Here is a 22,352-nt window from a genome sequence, read left to right as displayed (position 1 = left end):
AGTTAGGATCCTCCCACCTTTTTCTCACGGCTCCTCTCCTATAAATACTTGAGGGGGTCTATTGTAATTGATATCTTTTCGCAATGCAACAAGACTTTGCTAGTTTGTATGTACACTCTAAGAATTTGAGCATAGTTGTAAATCAGATTGCAATCAATTAAAAGAGGCAAATTGCTTTCAAGCTTTGTGTTGATTCAAGGTGTTATGTGATGACATTTTCTGGAGATTGATTGTGAGTTTTGAGGTGTTATACAAGAGGGATTCAAGCTCAATCTTATAGACTTTGAGTTGCTTATTGTGTTTGGAGTTTTAGATTGGTTTTCAGACTTGGTCTTGCAGACTTTTAGTTGCTTATCATGTGTGAAGCCAATGTAGAAAGCTCAAAGTAAGAAGGTAGTTTGCAGACTTTGTGCTACTTTTATTTTCTATGTTTGTGCATAAGAGGTGCATCATGTAGTTAGACTTTGAGTTGCTACATATTGTGCTTAGTTAGCAGGAAATCCTCTAAAAAGGTTGATAGGACAGTAGAAGTGTTGAAGACTTTGTGCTTTCAATTCTATTTTCCCGTCCCGAGGAATTGACGGAGGTCTTTGTGCTTTCACGGTGTTGTCCTCATTTTTGGATTTTCAAAAATGTGACAACCCCTACAAATTTTGGCTTAAAATGAGTCATATTTGTCTCCAAGGCACGTTTTACGAGGTGCGAAACTCACATTTATTAGTGTCGAATCATTGAGGGGTGTCTTTGCCATCATTGTCCAAGTTTTCATGAGTTTTCGTCTTCCTTTTCCTAGCTTTTTGTGCAATTTCAGGTTTCAAAGCAGTCACTAAAGGTTGAAGATTTTACTCTTAAGGCATGCTTCCCGAGGCAAATTTTTCAATTATGGTTAAATTGGGCTGATATTTGGTCCATCCTCGATTCGCGTTTCAAATTTCATCGCGTTTCGAGTTCGTTTGCTATGTCTTTCTTCAATTTCGGGTTTTTTCTTCATGGCTGCAAGTGGGAAATTTTCATTTGATTGCAAGTTTTAATTTTCTCTTGTTTTAGTGTTGTAGGGAAATTTTAAAACGATTACAAGTGCACTTTATTTAAAACTTGTCACTAGTAACTTACTTTTTATTTCCCCCTTGCTTTTCATGTCTTTTAAGTCATTTTTAACGTGTAAAGGGGATTTTATTTCCCTATTAGTCTTTGTGTTGTTTATTTTTACTCTTCTTGTTCTTTTCTCTCACAAACCCGATTTTGCCTTATGAGTTGAAAAGTGAAGCAAATTAAAACTTGTAAAGGGGATTTACAAACCCGATTTCATGTCTTTTGCTTACATTTTAAACTTGTTGCCCTTCTCCAAGAACCCGACCAGCTATTGAAGTCGAATTTGTTGAAGGATTTAATCGATTTTTGTGGAGAGATTTTAGGAGGAAGGCGTTTTGAATCCTAGGCTATTTTCATGCATTTTGACACTCTTTTTGTGCCATATGGTAGTCGTTTTTGCTGGTTCAAAGGCGTTAAAATTGCAAACACAAGTTCTTCAAATGCCACGATTTACCTCTTGCAAGTGCCAATCCTCCTTCTCCTAAGTCGTCTTGGCTTCTTGGCTTCTCTTACCTAGGCGTGGGGATTGAAAGCTTCATTTGACTGATTCTTCATGCATTTGTTAGGCGTTTTTGCTGCATATGGCGTTTTTTAAAAACGTGGCTAGGGTTTGAATCATCTTCATTTGTCTACTTAAGAGATTCATTCTCTTCTTTCAAGGATTGCTTCTTGTTCTTGGGAGGTCGTTTTTGTTGATCAAGATTTCAAGATTGGAGGATGATACAAACAAGAGATACAACAACAATTCATGGTTGAGAGCATAGAATGCTTTCAAGACAGAGATGGTCATGACATGAAAAGAGGAAGGCAGCCCTTTCCCTCCTGAAAAGCCAGTACTACCCCAAGCAAGAAGATAAGCTTGAAGTTTGTTGGCCAAGGACACAAAGATCATTAAGGATGCAAATTCCCGTTCCAGTTCAAGATGTCTTCACTGATCCAGAATATTTCAAGTTCTAGCATCCTGAAGTAGCATGAAGATAATCACAAACAAAGGATGAAGCAGTTAGAGTCGTGTCTTTGGACACATAGAATTGTTTTAATTATGCATTTGTAATTTTGTTTTGACAAGTTACATGTCAAAAATAACTTTGTAATTGCAAGTTAACTCATTTCTTGCACTTTTGTAATTACATGTAGAGCACCTACAAGTTGAGTTCAATTAGGACTGTAGTTGGAATAAGTCATGGTGGTTGAGAGAATTTTTCAAGTTAGTTAGGATCCTCCCACCTTTTTCTCAAGGCTCCTCTCCTATAAATACTTGAGGGGATCTATTGTAATTGCAATCTTTTGGCAATGCAACAAAATTATGCCAGTTTGTATGTGCACTCTAAGACTTTGAGCCTAGATGTAAATCAAATTGCTTTCAATAAAAGAGGCAAGTTGTGTTGAGACTTTGTGCCAATTCAAGTGATGACATTTTCTGGAGTTGATTGTGCTTTTTGTTCTATTGTTCAAGAGAGACTTAAATTCAATCTTGCAGACTTTGAGCTTCTAATTGTATTTAGAGTTATATGTTTGGTTTTCAGATTTGGTCTTGCAGACTTTGAGTTGCTTATCATATTTGAAACTAGTGTGGAAAGCTCAAGAGGGAAGATAGCTTGTAGACTTTGTGCTGCTTCTATTTTTAAGACTTGTGCATGTAAGGTGAAGTGCATCATGTAGTTAGACTTTGAGATGCTACAAATTGTGTTTGGTTACTAGAAAATCATCTACAAAGATTGATAGGACAATAGAAGGGTTGAAGACTTTGTGCTTTCATTTATGTTTTCCTGTCCCGAGGAAGTGACGGAGGTCTTTGTGCTTTCATGGAAACTTTGCTTTCTTTTATGTTCCAAAAATCCTACAAAAAAGTCTCATTTCTGTATTTGTTGTTATTTATTTCCAATTGCTATTACTTTTCTGTGAAGAGAAAAGAGTATATTTTTTCTTGAAAGAAGAAGAAATATTGTTGTCCCATCCATATTAGATGAGTTTAGTTTGTAGATAGGGGGAGCCTTCCCTAAATTAGGAGAGTATCATACTCACACACTGTGGCTGAAACCACAATTTTGCACATCCTCCAGATGTGCAAAATTTTCAACCAACATTTTTTGGCGACTCTGTTGGGGACATGAACGCATTCGAAAGCCTCACGCTTTCGTATTGAAGTCTAGTGTCTTGTTGTTTTCAGAATAACTTTTCTTGGGTTTCTGCTGGAGAAAGAGATTTGAAATATTTTGTTGATTCTGTTGGCTCCCAAATTGGGTTTTATGCTTTAAAAGCCACCAATACACGCAATCCAATTTTTATGAAGTAGCCAACTTCAATCGTGGAAATTATCACAAGGATTGGACCAACTACGACAAGGATTCTGCAAATCCTTCTATGCTTCGGGCTCTGCAAAACCCGAGAGGATAATCCCTTTAGTGAATTTCTTGATCTCTGCACCACACTCAAAGATTCACTAAAACAAAGCAGATTATCTCATAAGCCGGCTCAACAATAGGAAGAATGCTCAAGGATGGCAAATCCTTCAGTGATTCTCAACCTAACTGGAGCATGAGATGGGTAAGATAAACAATAACAGACATGAAATGAAAGGTATTCTGATAATCAACAAATTATAGCCATTCATCAGTGAATTTGAAACAAGATTGTTATTTAAAGACAGCTACAAGCAGTGATCAGTGCCTTACTACATTGGGCACCTAAAGATACAAAATGTAAACTGAAATCGTGATGGAATTTTATCTAATAGTATAAGATCTAAGATAATACTACCTTACAATATATCTCATTTGCAATCCCAACCCAAACTGCTTATCTAAATCCCTGCATAAGCCCTATCACTCTGTAATCCCACTCAAGCATTTAATCAACCCTTTAGGCCAAAGCATAATATGAAAAATTACATACATCATAACAATGCAACAAATGAAAAAACCCTTGATTCTATTCATTTGAAAGATGATAGAATTATTGCAGTTCGTATCTTGAGCTAGCCATGTAGTGCTTCAGGATGTGAGCGCAATTGGAGCATGTTTGAGCATATTCACTCCAAAAGGTGCAATAGGTTGGCGGTGCAAAAGATGAGTGATCTTGTTTTTGTTCATTACAACCTTCGCCTCCATCACAGACAGATCTTAGGCACTAACACATCTCCTATCACTTTAGAGGAGGTTGATCCACAGGGAGAGTGGAACACTGAGCTTGATGATCCTGTCTTTAGTGATGAAGACTTAGAATGGGTTGATCATGTGGATCGAGAGGCAGAGGCAGTAGCGATGGCAGAGGAGGAGGCTAGAGCACGAGGAGACCCATTGGAGGACCCCGAGATCGAGGATGATGTGGATGAGGATATGGATGTTACTGAGCTTAAGCCTAAGCCTCAGACACAGGCAGAGATCATGGCTACAGAACATTCGAGGACCTATCTTAGGCACACACATAGGACAGTTGCGAGGTCGACTGATATTGGCTCCTCTGAACCTTAGACTTCTAGGCTCTAGCTTTTATGTTGAACTTGATATATGTTTTGAACTTTTGATGACATGAATTTCATATTCCATGAATTTTGTAGACATTTGACACTATCTATATTTCTAATGTGTTATTTAGTTTAGCTTATTTCCTTCAGCACAAGCCTAAAATTTGCATTTATACTTATGTGATCAATGTAAACTTGTGTATGTGCTTCTATTTGATGAGATTATTGTGTCTTCATTGTTTATTTATTAAAAAATGCATGAAAGAAGTTTAAAATTGTTAAAAATCTTTGAATTTCTTGAGTTTTTCAATTTGTTGAGTCTCTGCTGAATCTAGGCGCCAAGTCCGAGTCCGAGTCAGAGTCAAAAATCAGCTTGCCGAGTCCGAGCTGAGTAGGAGTCTTGTAACTTTGGATAGAAACAGTTTCCTCTTCGTGAACCTCCTAAAATGATGGCATGAGAATACTAGAATTTTCAGCAAGCTAAACATTAGTACACTCCTCAACTAAGATGTCCAGATTAGTAATGGCACAATCTAACTGTTTCTATTTTCCAATCTCTCCTAACATCTTTATCATTTTACCTATGCATTAGTGATTAGGCTCCTAAGGATCTTTGCAAGAAAAGCAAATATTTTGTCTTCTTAATTCATTCTTGTTGACTTCATGATTTCTCTTTAAAAAAGAGAGCTTTCAACCCCTTAGGATGCTCACCAATTTATCAATATCTCATCACATCTTTTTTTTACTTTCTTGCAATCTTCTCAGGTCCTCTAAAAGGTGCTCGTTAAATGTTTTCATCTTTTTCACTAAACTACAACTAACTACAAGCAATTTTGAAAAAATGATTTTTAACTGATAATCCCTCGAGCTGGCAGGATGGACAACTCTGACACAACTATAAAGACCCTTTCAAAGACTCTCAAATTTTCCTGAGGATATTTATTTCCTTGTTTGCATACAACCTTTTGTGCTAGCTGTTTGCAGAGTAATGAATGGATTGTATGTGGGTGTTTGAACAATGTTCTATAGATTTGATATAAATGATGGATTACAAAGCCAATATTTATGCATATATATTTCTAGCAACTATTCCATTCATCAAGTTTACTTAAATAAATAAACATTGCATAACAATAAAGATGATATCAGTTTCACCTCTTAAAATGCAGCAGAAATGAGTTAGCAGCAGATTTGTATTGAAGCTTCTTATTCAGAATACAATCAATAGATATAGCATTAATATTTAGCATTGTAATTCGCTGAAATTATGAGCATCGTATGGTAGAGAATACATAAGCTATAGACACCAACTCCAATAATGACAAGCCACATAGTCAAACCACCAGCTAATGAAGTCGATAGTATGCAGGAACAAGCACCAAATAGGAACTCCCTCCACATGGACTAAGCAGCAACTACGGCACCAAATGTAGTCTAACAGGGCCCATGTTTAGTCCCTTTGAGCTTGTGACAAACTAATCCCCCACATAAATTTAAGGAAATCACACCAAGGCTAAATCATATCCTAGATTGAATATGCACAGTCGATCCTCAACAAGCCATGACCTTTCCTCTAGAACCCGCGCCAACGCAATGAAAGAATTCTCAAACACAAAATCTGGGAGCAACACCAATATTTCAATGCTTAGAAATGAGGAATGAAATGGCCAAGACATAGAGTCCAAACATCAAGTTTAGAGGCTCACACTAGAACAAGAAATACCATGTCACAAAGAGGTAACAGCAAGCATTATTTTCATTCACCTTGTTGGTTAAAAATTTTGTACACCTAAGAAGATGTGTAAAATTGTGTTTTCAACCACAGTGTGTGAGTATAAAACTCTCCTAATTTAGGGAAGGCTCCCCCTCTACTACTACTAACACTAATCTAATTTGGGTGGGATGACATCTTATTCTCTTTCTTCAGAACAGACGATATTCTTTCTCTTATTTCAAAAAAGAAGTTATAGCTACAACAGTAAATATAGAAATGAAACTTTTTGTAGGATTTTTAGAACATAAAGGGAAGCAAAGTTTCCATGAAAGCACAAAGACTTTTGTCACTTCCTTGGGACAGGAAAATACAAATGAAAGCACAAAGTCTTCATCACTCCTACTGTCCTATCAACCTTCTCAAAATGATAATAGTGTACAACACACAACAGCTCAAAGTTTGTCTATATGATGCACTTCACCTTACATGCACAAGTCTTAAAAATATAAGCAGCACAAAGTCTTCACATTATCTCCTTACTTGAGCTTTCTACACTAGCTTCAAAGGTGATAAGCAGCTCAAAGTCTGCAAGACCAAGTCTGAAAACCAAACCTATGACTCTAAATACAATTAGCAGCTCAAAGTCTGCAGGATTGAATTTAAATCCCTCTTGAACAATAGAACAAAAATCACAATCAATTCTAGAAAATGTTGTCACATAACAGCTTGAATTGGCACAAAGTCTCAACACAACTTGCCTCTTTTCTTGAAAGCAATTTGATTTACATCTAAGCTCAAAGTTTTAGAGTGCACATGCAAACTGGCAGAATTTTGTTGCATTGCCAAAAGATAAAGATTACAATAGATCCTCTCAAGTATATATAGGAGAGGAGCCTTGAGAAAAAGGTGGGAGGATCCCAACTAACTTGAGAAATTCTCTCGACCACCACGACTTATTCCAAATACATTCCTAATTTAGCTCAACTTGTAGTTGCTTTACATGTAATTACATTTTACAAAAATGCAAGTGAAGGTGACACTTGCAATTACAAAATTTGTTTTTACATGTAACTTGTTGAAACAAAATTATAAATACACAATTGAAACTATTTTATGTGTCCGAAGACACGACTCTAACTACATCATCCTTTGTCCAGAAGGTCTCCATGCTGCTACAAGATGTTGACACTTTAAGTATTCAAGATGGGTGAAGGTATCAACTTTCATCATTTCATCATGAATGGTAGTGATAGTGAAAGCTTCTACAAAGCATTCCTCTGTTGCATTACTCCTACATTTGTCAAGTCCTCTCTATGAATATGACTGTTATGAACACTTTATCAATTCACATATCCATTCACATGTTCATCTTTCTAGCAGATATAAGGCTTCTTACACTGCTATTATAGTACCTTGGACTGTTCTACCACCATTAAGGCGCTGCCATTTGCCACCAAACTGTGTGAGCCTTATTTATTCTCTACCTTTTCATTGCTTTGATGGACTGTATTGTCATGTCGCTCACATGGCATGATTTCATTTCATTTTGCTCTGAATCCATGAATAGCTACTATATTCATTATGTGTAATAAGCTTCTCACTGTTTTAATTGTTGTAGCTGCTTTATGACTATTAAGAGATTGTACCCTCCTTTTGCCATTCTATTCCCCACATTACTGTGTATTCTCTCAGATCTATGGTCTGTCTTTCAATCATAGGGCTCTGCTAATCAACTTTTGCTTTATTGACATTGTGACTACAATACTACCTCCTTGATGCGTTCTCTATTTTCTGTGACAGCATTGTTACCCCTTTTTCACACTTTCATTGAAAAGTAATTGAATGGTATTGACAAACATTATTCCTGCTCTTGCCCTCATTGCTTTTGTGGGACTGTCCTTCACTGGTTTATAGGACTGATATGCTTCCTTTGACTTTGAAAACGACCATTGAAACCCCTTGCAATCGGGTCTTACAAATCCGATTGAAAGTCATCAAAGGGTGTCTTCTTGTAGTGGGGTCTTGAAGACCCGAATACAAGTATTGATCTTGCAAACGGAAAAAGTGGAAATGAGAATTTCGGATCTTGAAGACTACATTACATGTGAAGGAAAAACAAGAGCATTTGTCTTGTAATTGTGGAGAACGAACATGCAACTTTATACATGTAATGAGAAAACACAAGTTTACACTTGTAATTGGGTCTTAGAGACTCATTTTCAAGTGTTTTTTGAGTGCATTTTGGACCAATTTTGGGTTTTGGAGGACTGATTACATGTGATAACATGATGTATTTGGAAGGCAACTTGAAAAAATGTCATGACATGATGTAACTAGGTTCACAAAACCCGATTTTATGCCATTTTAAGTCAATTTCGGGTTTTTGGGACATCATAACATAAATCGGGTTTCCAAGCCAAGATTACAAGTAACATAAAGTCGTTTTTAAAAACAAAGAATCCACTTGCAATCGGGTCTTGAAGACCCAATTACAAGTTACAGTCTAACTTGTAACCACAACAAAAAGACCCCCACTTGCAATAAGACGCTAAAAACCCGACTTTGCAAGTAAAGATAACTTGTAATGTGAACAAAAAGTTCCTACTTGCAATGACTTTACTTGCAATGACATCTAAAAGTTCCTACTTGCAGTGACTGATCTGAAACCCGAAATTGCACAGAAAATGGCCAAAATGAAGCCCAAAAGTAACCAAAATTTTCAAGGAGATGGAAGATAAGCTCATGATTGATTTATTATCAAGAAACGTAGACTTTCCACCTTGAAAAGTGTGCCTTAGAGCCTTAAAATCTTGTAATTTTGTATTAAAATCTCCTACTTGTAGTGACTGCTCTGAAACCCGATAATGAAGAAAAACCCAACTTTAAGACAATGAAAATTGACAAAAACGGAGGTGAAGGACTTGGATTCATCAATGGATTCCTACGTGATGGAAAATTGCCTTGGAAAACATGTCTAGAGCCTTAAAATCTCAAATTTCAAGCAAAATTTTGTGGGGTCGTCCCAATTTGTGCAAGTTCAAAAATTAGGACAACACACCTAGGATTTCTTTTCAAATATCAGTATCTCATCAACATAGACTTCATAAATCAATGCATAGTCTTCAAGCTAATAACTTAATCACCTGGCAATTAAAATCATAGAAGAATCGCCTATATCATATTGATGACAAGGATATATTCCACATCCAAACATTATAATTAAATATAGACATCACGCTCTCCAAAAGGGCTATGCCCAAAATGCACATTAAATACTTTATTTAAATCTCATAAAATTAGGCATCCAAACAAATTTCGCCAAAAATATTGTTATTAATCCCAATCTCTGCAAATTTGTCTCAGAATGAGACTATACAAATTTGAAATAACTTATCTATAAAAACCCTTCTGTGAGATCTCGAGTTGAAACCTCCAACACACTGAACAACAATGTGCAATGGTGAATCCTAAAATGAATCCACACCACAGATGGAATTGGGTTTTCATCCAACCCACCAAAACCCGAGGGTTCCCATCCTAGGGCTTGCTAAACTGTAAGCCAAAAGTTCTCAAAGCTCTTCAAAACAAAAACATAAACCAAGCCTATCTAAAATGAGAATCTCACCGCTCTTTTATAACCCACTAAGGAAGTTTCCTTAAAACTTTTCAAATTTTCCTCTCTTTTTAATATTTAACTTAGCCTAGGATTTAAGAAAGTGAATCTTTTATATTTCCTATTGAAATAAAGTCACTTACAAACAACCATGGTCCAGCAATAAATTAATTAAATGCAAATAATCCCAGTAGACTTAGAAATAGTCAATATTTAATTGAATAATTATTTTTGACCTTTTTTAACATTTAAAATTAGTCATCATTTACTTTATTTTCCGACAACATAATTTTAATTATTCCTTTATATTCCAAGGTCAAAATAAAAGGGACGCTACATAGAGTTGGAAACCCAATGGTTGTGTTATCTAGTTGAGATGTGGGATTTCCTAGTTGTTCTGGCATTGTGTAGGTCTTGTGTTGTGAGTGGTTGTGTGTGTTGGTAGGGATTCGAGGTTTATGATTGCCTCATCACATCCATGTGTTGTTCAAGAGAGAACACGATCGTGGGTTAGTACCTGTTGACGTGTATTTTGTACACAATCATACACAGAATAAAATACCCAAGGGTACCTTATCCTCTCTTGAGTAAAGCCTCCGAATGCTGAAGATGTCGCGAAAAGGATCAATCGGGATGACTTCAAGGTTCTTGTATGTAGGGTCTCTACGTGTGGATAAGCTCTCTGTGGTATGATGTGATTTGCTGGAATCACAAGGGGACTTACTTTTGATGCCTAAACTTCTGATTTGCCTTGAATATTGCTGGAACACAGGATTTTCACTAGCTTAGATTTGAAAAAAGGAAAAAAGATGAGGGCGAGGAAAGGATCTAATCCTAACACTAAGAATGTAAGAGCAATGAATGATCTTTGATGAAATTCTAACTAAGTCTTGTTTTGACATCATAGGAACATCTCCACAAGGTTAGTGCGATCTTCGAAGGAAAGCTTTATGATGTTCAAATCATCACTGCAGGCATAGACACCATCAGGTTGATGCATATCGATGAAGAAGCGACAATTGAAGTTAAGCTTAAGCTGAATGATTCCAGTTGACTACGCAAGGCAAGTCTGCAATCAACAAACTGCTAGTAGTATGGATATACGAATTTCAGTGAAGACTATTGCAGACTTATGAGCAGATTGTTTCAGACCTTATGAGAAGAAATTGTTGAAGAGTATGAGCAGACCTTGAAGGTGAATTATTGCAGACCTACGAGCAGAGATTCTTGAAGATCATAAGCAGATTTAAGAAGAAATTTTTGAGCAGATTGTGAAGGAGGATAAGAACTGATTCAAGAAGAAGATCAAGCACTTTTCACTTTATTCTTTTGGAGGTTGGTGCCTCATTTTCAAAGAGATTGGTGTCTCTTGCTGAGTTGGTGCTCAGTTGTGGGATAAGTGTCTCCCGTGGGTTGGTGCCTACGAAACGTTTCTGCTATACGTAATATCTTTTCATGGTATTCTCCTGCAAGGGTTTCCATGTAAATCATGTATTCTTCTTGTATTTCTATTTTCTATATCTTGCATTTGCAGTTGATTCAGTTTTGAAGTATTGCTATTGTGAATGATCAAGTTTTGAAAAGTAAAAGTTTGTTATTATAGCTATTCACGCCTCCCTCTTAGTATAATTGTGTGCTCTTGAAAAACACCAACGACCAAGATATGACAACCAAATGTTGCACTGCACTGCAACATGCACACAAGTGTCATGTCAAACACCATGACACATAGACTCTAACAAGAAAATGTAACCAACTATAAGCAAGGTGGCACTAGCAAACAACTTATTATCATGGGATAATTTCACCACAATGGAACCACGAGATAGTGGAGCAACACTCGAAACAAGGATTGGGTACTGTTGACGTGTATTTTGTACACTATCAAACACAGAATAAAATACCTAAAGGTACCTTATCCTCTCTTGAGTAAAGCCTCCGAATGCTGAAGATGTCGCGAAAAGGATCAATCGGGATGACTTCAAGGTTCTTGTATGTAGGGTCTCTACGTGTGGATAAGCTCTCTGTGGTATGATGTGATTTGCTGGAATCACAAGGGGACATACATTGGATGCCTGAACTTCTGATTTGCTTTGAATATTGCTGGAACACAGGATTTTCACTAGCTTAGATTTGAAAAAAGGAAAAAAGATGAGGGCGAGGAAAGGATCTAATCCTAACACTAAGAATGTAAGAGCAATGAATGATCTTTGATGAAATTCTAACTAAGTCTTGTCTGTCTATGTCTTTTGGATTTATATGTGATATGTATACTCTATGCTATGTGGATTGTTGGAATGATGATGATTTTCATACTGTTGTCTATGATATGATTATTTGATGTTATCTATGCTCTGATAGTTAGATGATCATTGAGATGGTTCATATATGTGATGTTAGGATTTAATCATTATGTTTATCGATGATTATTTGTTCTGACCATACACTGTGTCTTATCTCTGTTGTGCTTGGGTGAACGGGAAAAGCGCCACACTGCTCTCTATGGGCAAGCTACGTCGCATTCATTCCCTTTTCACGGTATGTTATTATATGGTTTATATGTACATGTTTGACAATTTTCTTATACAGCTGTAGGTACCGAGCATCGACTCCACCTGAATCTTCAGGTTTGAGCATGCTCTACAACCCAATGGAAATGTGGAAAATTTGGAGTATCAGTCAGACCCTAGACATAACCATCGTTCCTATGGAACGAGTTTTCTATCAGGTATCCTTGTGGTTGTTGTTAGCCTTGTAATTGCCGGTCATGTCCTTTTGACTTCATGCTATGTTAGTTTGCAGTTCGTCATCTTAGAGTTTGGTTAATGTTTAATTAAATATTATTGCGAAAAAGATTAATATTGTAAACAAATGGTACTTGAATATTTTTGATTAATTATTTAATTAATAAAATTGAAATTGTGCGAGATTAAATTAAATTAATATTGTTGGTAAAATGATTAAATTTATTTTATCCTTGATCGTAAAAGATTAATTAAATTGGGAGATAGGATATTTAATTCGGTATTTTGTTGTGCTCAAGGTAAATCAAATTTTAAAGGGGTAATTAATAATTAATTGTTTTAAAATTTAAAATTGGCATGCGTGGGAGTTACAAGAAGAAAATAAATCCATTAATTAATAAATTAAATGTGGAGAATCTCGCATGCAAAATTATGGGGAGTTACATTGGGAAATAATTAAATTATGTTTTTTGGAGCATATTAGGGAGGTTCTTGCCATGAAGAGCAAGTTTTGTGCATGGGAAAAAAATTTGGTTATAGGGAAATGATATGGGGTGTGGGAAAATATCTGGGTTGAACAAAAGAAATTGTAAATTAAATGGAGAAATGGGTAATGGAAAATTTGCTTGATTTGTCGGATTGAAGCTATCTGATCGAGCCTTGCGTAGCCGGGAATTTTTTGGAGAGATATTGCTTCTACCTTAGTGGGATTTTCCAGTTGGCGATTAGAGGACTTGGAGAGGGATCGAATTGGCGCCTTGGAGTTCTTCGTGGTTGTACGGCAGGTTGGAAATTTTCCCCACCTATGCATAGGACCTCAGGTTGGTTTTGCCCTTTTGTAATTGCTTGCCTTCCGCAGAATTAATTTGTGTAATATGTTTCATGAGATTATGTTTTCTAGGTATTCCCTGTTCTCTCGGTGTTATTCCCCAAATTCCTGGGCTCGTTTGAATTGTAATTACATTGAATTTATTTTGTTTTGTCTGATTTTTTTCTGTCGGGATACTAGTTCTCTTCTTTGAATGCCTCTGCCCCTTTCGCATCACTGTTAGAACCATCCATTATCATGGGTTTACTCTCTTTTATACCTCAATGCATTTTGGTGTCCTTATATCGTCTGATGTACTGTTTAAATATTGTAATGTTTTGTGCTCTAATTGGTTTCTTGTGTGAATCAATCCTTCAACTTGGACCCCTCCCTGTCATTATCGTATATCACCATTCAGATAATCGCCCTTTCTTTTTCCTGTGAGCACCTTGATCCATCGTTTAGCTTGCTCGATGCACCCCATTGGTAACTGATTAGCGTAATCGATTTGAGACCCACATAATTGTTGCTCTGCGTAGATGATATTGTTTCGGTTAGTAATCGTTTTACCGAGGATTATTATTGTGTATTGTTGTGTGGTTTTGGTCTATTTCTTGTTGTCTGTCGAGTATTGAATCGGCATGTTTCATTTTGAATGTTGCAATCATCGGTCTACTTACCGAATTCATGATTGTATGCACCTTTATTTATTTCGGTTGACATACTCGATGGACCCTATTTGTTTAGCCAAATGGTATATCGGCATACCTTGAGTTTTATCGAAAACGCTCATGGTGATTGGGTGCATGGATCGGCAATCTGGTCTTAGAGAGAGAATCGGTCTATGTTATTTCCATTGCGGGCCCATGTTGGTAGTGGCGCCCTGCTAGTTATTTCCCCTGCTACCCTTTCTTCGGTTCGGCTGAATGATTATCCTACCTACCGATTCACTTAATTGGTGCAGATCCTCCCTATTATACCGTATGATTAGCATTGGGTCAGATTAATAGTTATACTTATGAATCCTCGGTATATTATCCTTTGCGGTATTGGCTATACTGACAGCCCTTTTCTCAGTCTCAAGCGCCTTCTTATGATAACCCGTAGGTTAGGGTTTCGGCGGCATGTACAGTAGTGGTAAAATATATTTAGTTTTTGTAATCCGTTGTTTTGCTTTATGACAACTTCTTTGGTCATACATATTGTTGATTTTAAGTAATCAGATAAGCAATGTAGAATGAAAATCAGAATGCTAAGTAAATCATGCACATAACACACATGTACCCTAAGAAAACCTCCCTCTTGGAGGAAAAACCCAGCAACCAAATTATCTAGATTAGGCTATAATCAACAAAGTTTACAATGAGCTTCAACACATGAAGCTGTCAATAAATATGCACAGAACCCTAGGACAGATAGCAATTATGACCTTATCTGCAATACAATTGTTGCTGTGACAAGGAGGAAGGCAGATTGAGGCTGCTGTCTACAAGGTTGATCTGCTGACCCTTAGATGATGTTTGCTGCCCCCTACAAACCAGTTCGCAGTCCTTCAAGAGAGTTCGTTGTGCCTTGACAAGGTTCGCTGCCCTCTAAATGCAGTTCGCTAACCTCTGATTATAATTCGCTGATCACCAAAGTAGTTCGTTGATGGGATAGGTTTGTTGAGTGATGATGTGTGTTTTACAATGAATGCTGACTTGTATATATCTAGGCGACTTAGCCTTTTGATTTTCCAAGTCGGCTAGCATGAGGAATTACAAACAAATGCATTGAGGTGGCGCCAAATTAAGTCCACATGTTACAAGACCCCAACACGTTACATCAAGATAAGGATAATAGGACATGACTAAGGCCACGGGCCCATTAGTCATCCAAACGTGCTAGGTGTGCTAGGTCGGCCCTAGAAGGGCTCCGACCTAGCTACATATATCAACACATATACATATAAATATATATATGTAAATACATACATACATACATATATATAATGTATATTATGTATATGAATGATGTTTTTGTTATCTTTCCAATCCGCATATATATATATATATGGATTTATTACTTCTTCAAACGATTTTGCTGACTCATGTATGGGTGGATTGTGTTTTCTTTTATGCATTGTATATTTGGATTATGAATCCTTTAATTTATTGAAAGACATTGTCAATTTTTATTGTGCTTGTAAAAGTGAATGTATTAGTGGATTAATGTACAAGTTAATGTATTGTTGTATTAGTGTATTAAGGTAAAGGTTAAGGTATTAGTGATAGAGATAATGTATTATTGTACTAATGCATTATTGTAAGAGTTAATGTATTAATGTTTTCTATAAATTAATTGGGTGAAGTAAAAGTTAAGATCCTCTACGTTTTAAGTTGTGATTAGATTCCCTATTTGTTCGATACATTGTGATCTAGTAATTTGCTTATGAATTTACCCTTTTAATAGTTGGAAACCTTGGGATCGTGTAAGTGCATTCTGACTCCAGGGGCCTTGAGGATGTTTTGGACCCTCTTCTTGTGTATGGTGATTCCTCAATCTTGATGTTATTAAACCAATGTTTTGAATGTCTTTTAAGCTAGATGATGCTTCCTAGCTTGCTTTTAGTACTTTTTGTGATCTTGTTCTAGCAAGTGTGTAGAGCCTTGCTATGGTTGGGACATTGTCATCTCGAGGTTGTGAGTGTCATGGGTTTGGTGTTGCTTTTGGATTCCTAGGTGCAAGTCAAAGGGGAGTGGCTCTCATTGGGGGTCGGTACCCAAAGTGGTGGCCAGGGTAACTTAATGAGGGTTTTGTAATTAAGTGAAAACATAAAATAATGAACTGGGGTGGGTAGCTAGCTCACATTAATTAAAGTTAATTTTGTTGCCTCTTACTTCCGAACGCTTGTATAGGTTCAGGGTAAGTTGAGAAGGCCTAGAATGGCATCCACCAATCTTGTCCCCACGAAAGGTTGGTGTGGTCCACTAGAGTTGTATGGGGGTTGGGGATCGGGAGAGAGGGTAACCCAAGAAGGGGGTCGGGACCTAGTGAAGACTCACTAGGGTAACTCATGACAACCTAGTGATGACACTCTTCCCTATTGCATACCTAGTGGTCTCTCTTGGTTTGTTCTTCTGTGGATTGCTTGAGCCTCTGGTAGTTGGATGTTTTACTTTTGAGTTCCTTGATCATAGTCTTGTGGGTCTCTTGTGATTGTAGCCTTGTTTGCCTTGTGAGAGTCTTTGTATCATCTTGTTCTTCCTTTCGTCTCTTGGGTTTGGCTAATACCTCCTAGCACGGGAGGTGGACCTGATGGTACCACATGGTTGAGTGGAGTGCTATTCACACCCATTGGGTTTTGGTTCGACTTGCATTCTGATCGTGATGGCTCATGAGGAGTTTAAAGACTACATTATGTTCCAAATTTTGTACTCACTTCATTGTTGTACTCATGGAGATTATATCCTTATGGATACCTTGTAATGTAAACGATGTTCATATGTATTCCATGGCATTGTATTTTGAATCATGTTTCTTTGTAAAGGACGGTGTACTTTATTAATAGAAGTTTCTTTGTGATTTTTGTATGGTTATGTTATCTTGAGTAACATCGTTGTGGGGCCTTGAGGACTCTTGATAGATAATATATGTTCATTTTATCTTTATCTTGTATCATCATGTAACTTTGCATTTATATGGTTAAATTCAGTTATTAAAAAAAAAAAAAATTATTCGCGTTTTCGGTTGTTAATTTTGTTTAAGTCCTCTGGGCCTCATAGCGGGGCGTTTCATGGGTCAACCCATAACATCAACATTAACTTGAAATACATAATCTCTAAAAACGGCACCAAAAATATAAATAACATTTAATTGAATTTCATCACTTCTATCTTGCTTTGGCCCACATTTTGCTTCAGCATTTCATTTTGTGACATTGATATTCACTTTGACATCAATGCCAACAAATTTCCAACAATTTTTTCAAAAAAAGTGTTTTTCAATCAGTCAGCGTCCTAGGCATGTGGCTTGGGGCATTACACCAATAAGGAATACTTTCAGCTGCGATATAGCCAATAACCCAACACGAGTCATCATTCCAGCCACATCACTCCAATCCAATAGCTCCCACTATTCTCCAAGATTTTAACCAAAGGAAAGGGTTTAAAGGACCATCAAATCAAGCTTCATCAATGTATCCTAACAATCCATTCCAAGAGAGAGCAATGCTCAGCCAAAATAAAATAGTAATTAACTAGTAACATCAATTTAACATGCCGACATTGGATAGGTCCATATGCAACATTTTCATGGCTATACCAACAAACTGCAACTAGTTGCCACATCATCATCTATAGCCAATGAAAATTCAAAATTTAAAGAATTGGCACAATCCAACTACCTTTGCAGCTGAATTAATGAAATATCTTGTAAAAGAACCTAGAGCTTCAAGTTCAAGAAACTATAAATAGAAATGCCTAGGTTCATTCTTCTATTTGGCAACTGATAATCTTAATTTCCTAACACACTTAGGAGCCATTGGGAGCTTGCAAACACCAGAAGCATTCAGTAGATAGTTGTAGGCAAGATCTCAGTAGGAATCAAACTGTGCAAGAGAATGAAACCAACAAAACTTTGCCACCATGGTGAAGCAAGTGAAGACAATCCCTCCACCATCAAAAAGAGGGAAATTCCTTTTCGAACTGGACCTGCCCTATGTCTCGTACACAACCATGCATTTAGACAAGGCAATGAACAAACTGGGTTTATTCCCCCCAAGATGTTTACTGTAGAGTGCATGTGGCAGGTTGATGCCATTGATTTATGTCAACGACTGAGATGAGTTGCTTTTTATACCCTCCCACAAAGATGCTATGGCATTACAAAACATAAAAGGACTTCAAATGTGGTGGACGTCAATCTAAGGGAGAAGCAATTGTATAAGACCCATGACAATTGGGAATTCGACCCCATTGGATTGTTCATTGCATGGCTCAAGTAAATCAAGAGAGGCGAAGCAAGATTCACCCATCAACACCGGCCTGAGATAGAGACCAAGAGAAATCCGACAAAAGAAAATATTCACACCTACTACACCACTAGTCTAGCCCTCACAGCCTTATGAGACCCTCTACACAAAGATAAAGGACTATGACTTCAATCTAATCAATGATTGGGTATCTACTCTCAAGCAGCAGTAATGAGGCAAGGATAAAATCACTACATGGTAGAAATTCTGCCAACAAATAGGCCACACAAAGGAAAATTCCAATGACAACCCTGAGGATGACATCTAGGATACAACTTGTAATAATGTGCATACAAGCACAACACCCAAACTGTCGTGGCACAAATTGTTCAAAAACAAGCACCATCTACTAGTGGCATAGGGCCATCCCAATCCTTTGCAGAAAAAAAATGCAGTCTGGGCTACAGATAACAACGTTTGCATCTCAATCTATAGCAACAAAAGCAACTAGAGGTCCTACCATCACTTAGGCTATTGAGCATGTAAGCACATGGGGAGATTGATGATGTTATAGCCAAATAAATTTATGTCAATGCCATCCCATTTCATGTGGCATGTTCTCCTTATTTCAAGGAAAGGTTGAAAAGGACAAACATAAGTGAATCTTCATATGCCCCTATAAAAAAGACATTGCATACCATACTCCTTGGCAAACAATATACGAGGGTGAATTTGTGATGGAGGATATGAGACAAACATGGGTAAGGAGAGGTTGTTCCATTTTCATAGAGGGTAGATTGTTATTAGACATCAGCCACTTATTAATATTGTTGTTACAGGTTTGGTTGGCTCATATTTTCATAGAGCTATCAACTACTCAAGGAAATGTGAGAATGCAATCTTCTAATTTCGAATTTCGAGGTAGGTCATGGAGGTTGGGCCTTAGAATGTTGTGCAATTTCAGTGTGTGAATAATTCAGCTGCTGTTTTATAAGTTCATTGGTCTAATGATGGAGAGTGCTTACAAACACCTTGTTTGGACCTCATGTTGTTTTCATGCATTGAACAATGCAATGAAAGTAATTGCAAAGATAGTTTGGGTGAATATGGTGGTGACCAAAGCTGAAAACATACAAATGTTTGTATGAAACTTCCACGCATCACCAGCACTCTTCAAGACTTCAGAAAGGATTTCCTCAATTTAGTAAAGACCAGATATGGTAGCTACTTGATTTTGCTAGAGAGGATTTTGGAGGTGCTAGTGGCTCTACAATCCATAAGTTGGGGTGAGAGGAAAAAGTACATTTAGGCTAAATCAAAACAAGGGAAGAAGGTAAAGAAAAAGGTCCTTGATGATACTTGTTAGTCCAACGCAAGATAAGAAATTAAGAATCTTTGTATCTTTTTTATTTTCCAAATGTGTTTTTTTAATTTTATTCTTACATACTTATTTTACCTTTGAATTTAATTAAGAAACAAAATTAGCATTCACTTTTTTCTTTTGCTTGCAAATACATTTGCTCTATCAACCCACAAGTTGTGGGGCCGATTATATATGTTGATATTACCCATTTGCTCTGTCATTTCAGCTAATATGTAGAGTTAGGGTGCGGTTTCATGAGGGGGGCTGAGCTTCTATTTTTTAGGAAGAGGAGGTCCCATGAAGAAAAAAAAATTTCTACAGGAATATTTAGAATCTTTTCCTAAAAAATAGAAGCTCCTTTTTAGGCTTGCATATTTGAGCGGGTGAAAATGGGGCGGGGCTAAAAATTGCCCCACTAGCTTAGGGATGTTATGTGCCACTTGTCAAATATTTAAGTTCAGATTTCTATTAAAAATATATTTTGGAGGGAAGATATTTTTTTTACTTGTTTTATCATTGCACATAGTATTGAAGACAACGGTATTATATTCATGAGACCACCAGATTCCATAAATTTCAGAGCTTAAGCTTTTAAGCTGAAATCTACAACTAAATTCATGGGACCAGCAGCTTTAAAATTTTCCTAAAAAATCACAGCAACGCCAGCTCTATTTTTTAGGAAGCCCCTTCCATGGTGGGACCCCAGCCTTATTGTTCCTAACCTCTTAGATCAGGTGTACAGGTGTTCGCATCCTTTGCATTTCAGCATTTTAACTTAACGTCATATTTTGCATATTGTCTCCTATTCTCTTTAAGTAATAAGAACACTGCATTTGGAGTTAATACCGCAAAACTTCTTCCCTTTCTTGATATCATAGTTGAGAACCTGTTATTTGTAGACACTAGTGCACATCTGTCCAATGGCATGTAATTTTTAGCATTTGTTTAGGAATTTCAACTTTTTTCCCAAAAGGAACCATGTTTCCACACCCTTACAATTAGCAGTCTGATAAGTTAAAATCTTTGCATTTTGGGAACTCGGAAACATCAGTTTTTTCATTCATTTCATGCATCTAAGAATTTTCTCATGTGATTGATTTGCATGTAATTATAATGATAGATAAGACAGCAACTAAAATTTTATAATTCTGAAATCAGATAAAATTACAGAAAGCTCTCTGACAGAGGGTACAATAAAATGGTATATGTTTAAAAATCATCTTCAAATGACAACAAAAAAAATCAAGTATTCAAATTTAAGATTTCATTTTGTGTTCATAAAAGATTTCCAACAGATACGATGCTAATATTCATGAAAACCATGAAAGAAATATGAACATGAATCATTAACTTATAGGCCCTTGGATGAATGCATCATACCCATCATGAATAGGACCAACGTGAGTTAAATTCAGAATAAGATAAATGTAGAATAAATGTAAAATGAGCAATCAGTAATTAGATTGTATTGATGTCACTGAAAAGGCTACTTACTGAAACGGTCAATTTGTTGCTTCAAGGACATGACATTTGGAGGTAGAAGGCCACGTAGATCAAGTCTGTCCCTCTCTGTCATTGAGAAAGCTGTGCCCTGTCACCCAATTGTCAAGGGATTTAAATTGCCTGAAGATTTCTTACAAGAACGTGATACTCTTGAAATATATCTTGCTAGGTTATAATTTACACATTTATATAAATTGCATCTGACCAAAAGAATGATTTTCTGCATTGCCTGCATAGTTTTTGTTTTCGAACAGGCAAACCTGTGATGCTAAAAATATTTCAATTTCAAAGGACAATATTTTTCAGCTGAGAAATAGTAAAATAGCTCTACAGTGACCCAAGGTGTTCTGGCATAATGATAATCCAGCATATGTGTAAACAAAGTGATTTGAGTTCAGTTCCACTGGGTAGCATGTGGTTTAGCACACTCAGGAGCTGGGGTCCATATGCGTCTCAATGGTTTGGGATCCACTAATAAACCCTCATTTACTAAAACTGGAAAAATGGCTCTGCAGTGAATAGGTCCAAAAATGAAAACACAAAATTTTCAGTTATGCAGCAAAGCCACATATAATATAATTTATTAGTAATTGGGTTCATACACCACTCAAATAAATTATTGCAAAAGCTCATTAGCATTGGATTTTGTCTTGAGGTTCCATCTATTCCTGTATGGATTTTGACATTTATCATGGTATGTACATGTTGCTTCATCTTAATGACATTGTAATTAGTATCTAGTGACCTCCTGCATCTGAGTAGGATGCAATCACAAAAATACTTAGTTAGCAGTTACCTCTAATTCACTTTTGATGAGCAACATGGGAGTACAAAAAGTTGGAGCTCTTTCTAGTTAAGGGCAACTTAAAAATTCAAATTAATTCATTTCCCTCAAAAAGCCCCTTTAACAATTTAGAAGCAACTTGAGTCCCGCGTTCCCATTTCCCTAGGCATCCAACTTGGGGAACATAACATCACTTAATAGAAATTAAAACACTAAAATAAATAATATAATGTTATTTTATTAATTTAGTACAACAATTAAAATAATCCAAACCACATTGCGGAAAGCACCACCAAGGCACCAGCAACTAAAAT

At 36.7% G+C, this 22,352-nt stretch overlaps 1 protein-coding gene across 1 annotated transcript in view; it reads right to left on the bottom strand.

The window, feature by feature from the left end:
- Positions 1 to 22,352, bottom strand: part of LOC131074954 (NAD-dependent malic enzyme 62 kDa isoform, mitochondrial) — a 264,127-nt gene that overhangs the window by 216,262 nt on the left and 25,513 nt on the right. Inside the window, exon 2 of the mRNA XM_058011705.2 lies at positions 21,246 to 21,342. Coding sequence (XP_057867688.1) covers positions 21,246 to 21,342 — 97 coding nt within the window. The remainder of the gene's footprint in view (positions 1 to 21,245; positions 21,343 to 22,352) is intronic.

Source organism: Cryptomeria japonica, chromosome 11, assembly GCF_030272615.1.
Source record: "Cryptomeria japonica chromosome 11, Sugi_1.0, whole genome shotgun sequence".
Classification (NCBI taxonomy): domain Eukaryota; kingdom Viridiplantae; phylum Streptophyta; class Pinopsida; order Cupressales; family Cupressaceae; genus Cryptomeria; species Cryptomeria japonica.
The sequence above is the reverse complement of the archived record's forward strand: the minus strand, read 5'-3'. Positions and strand labels throughout refer to the sequence as shown.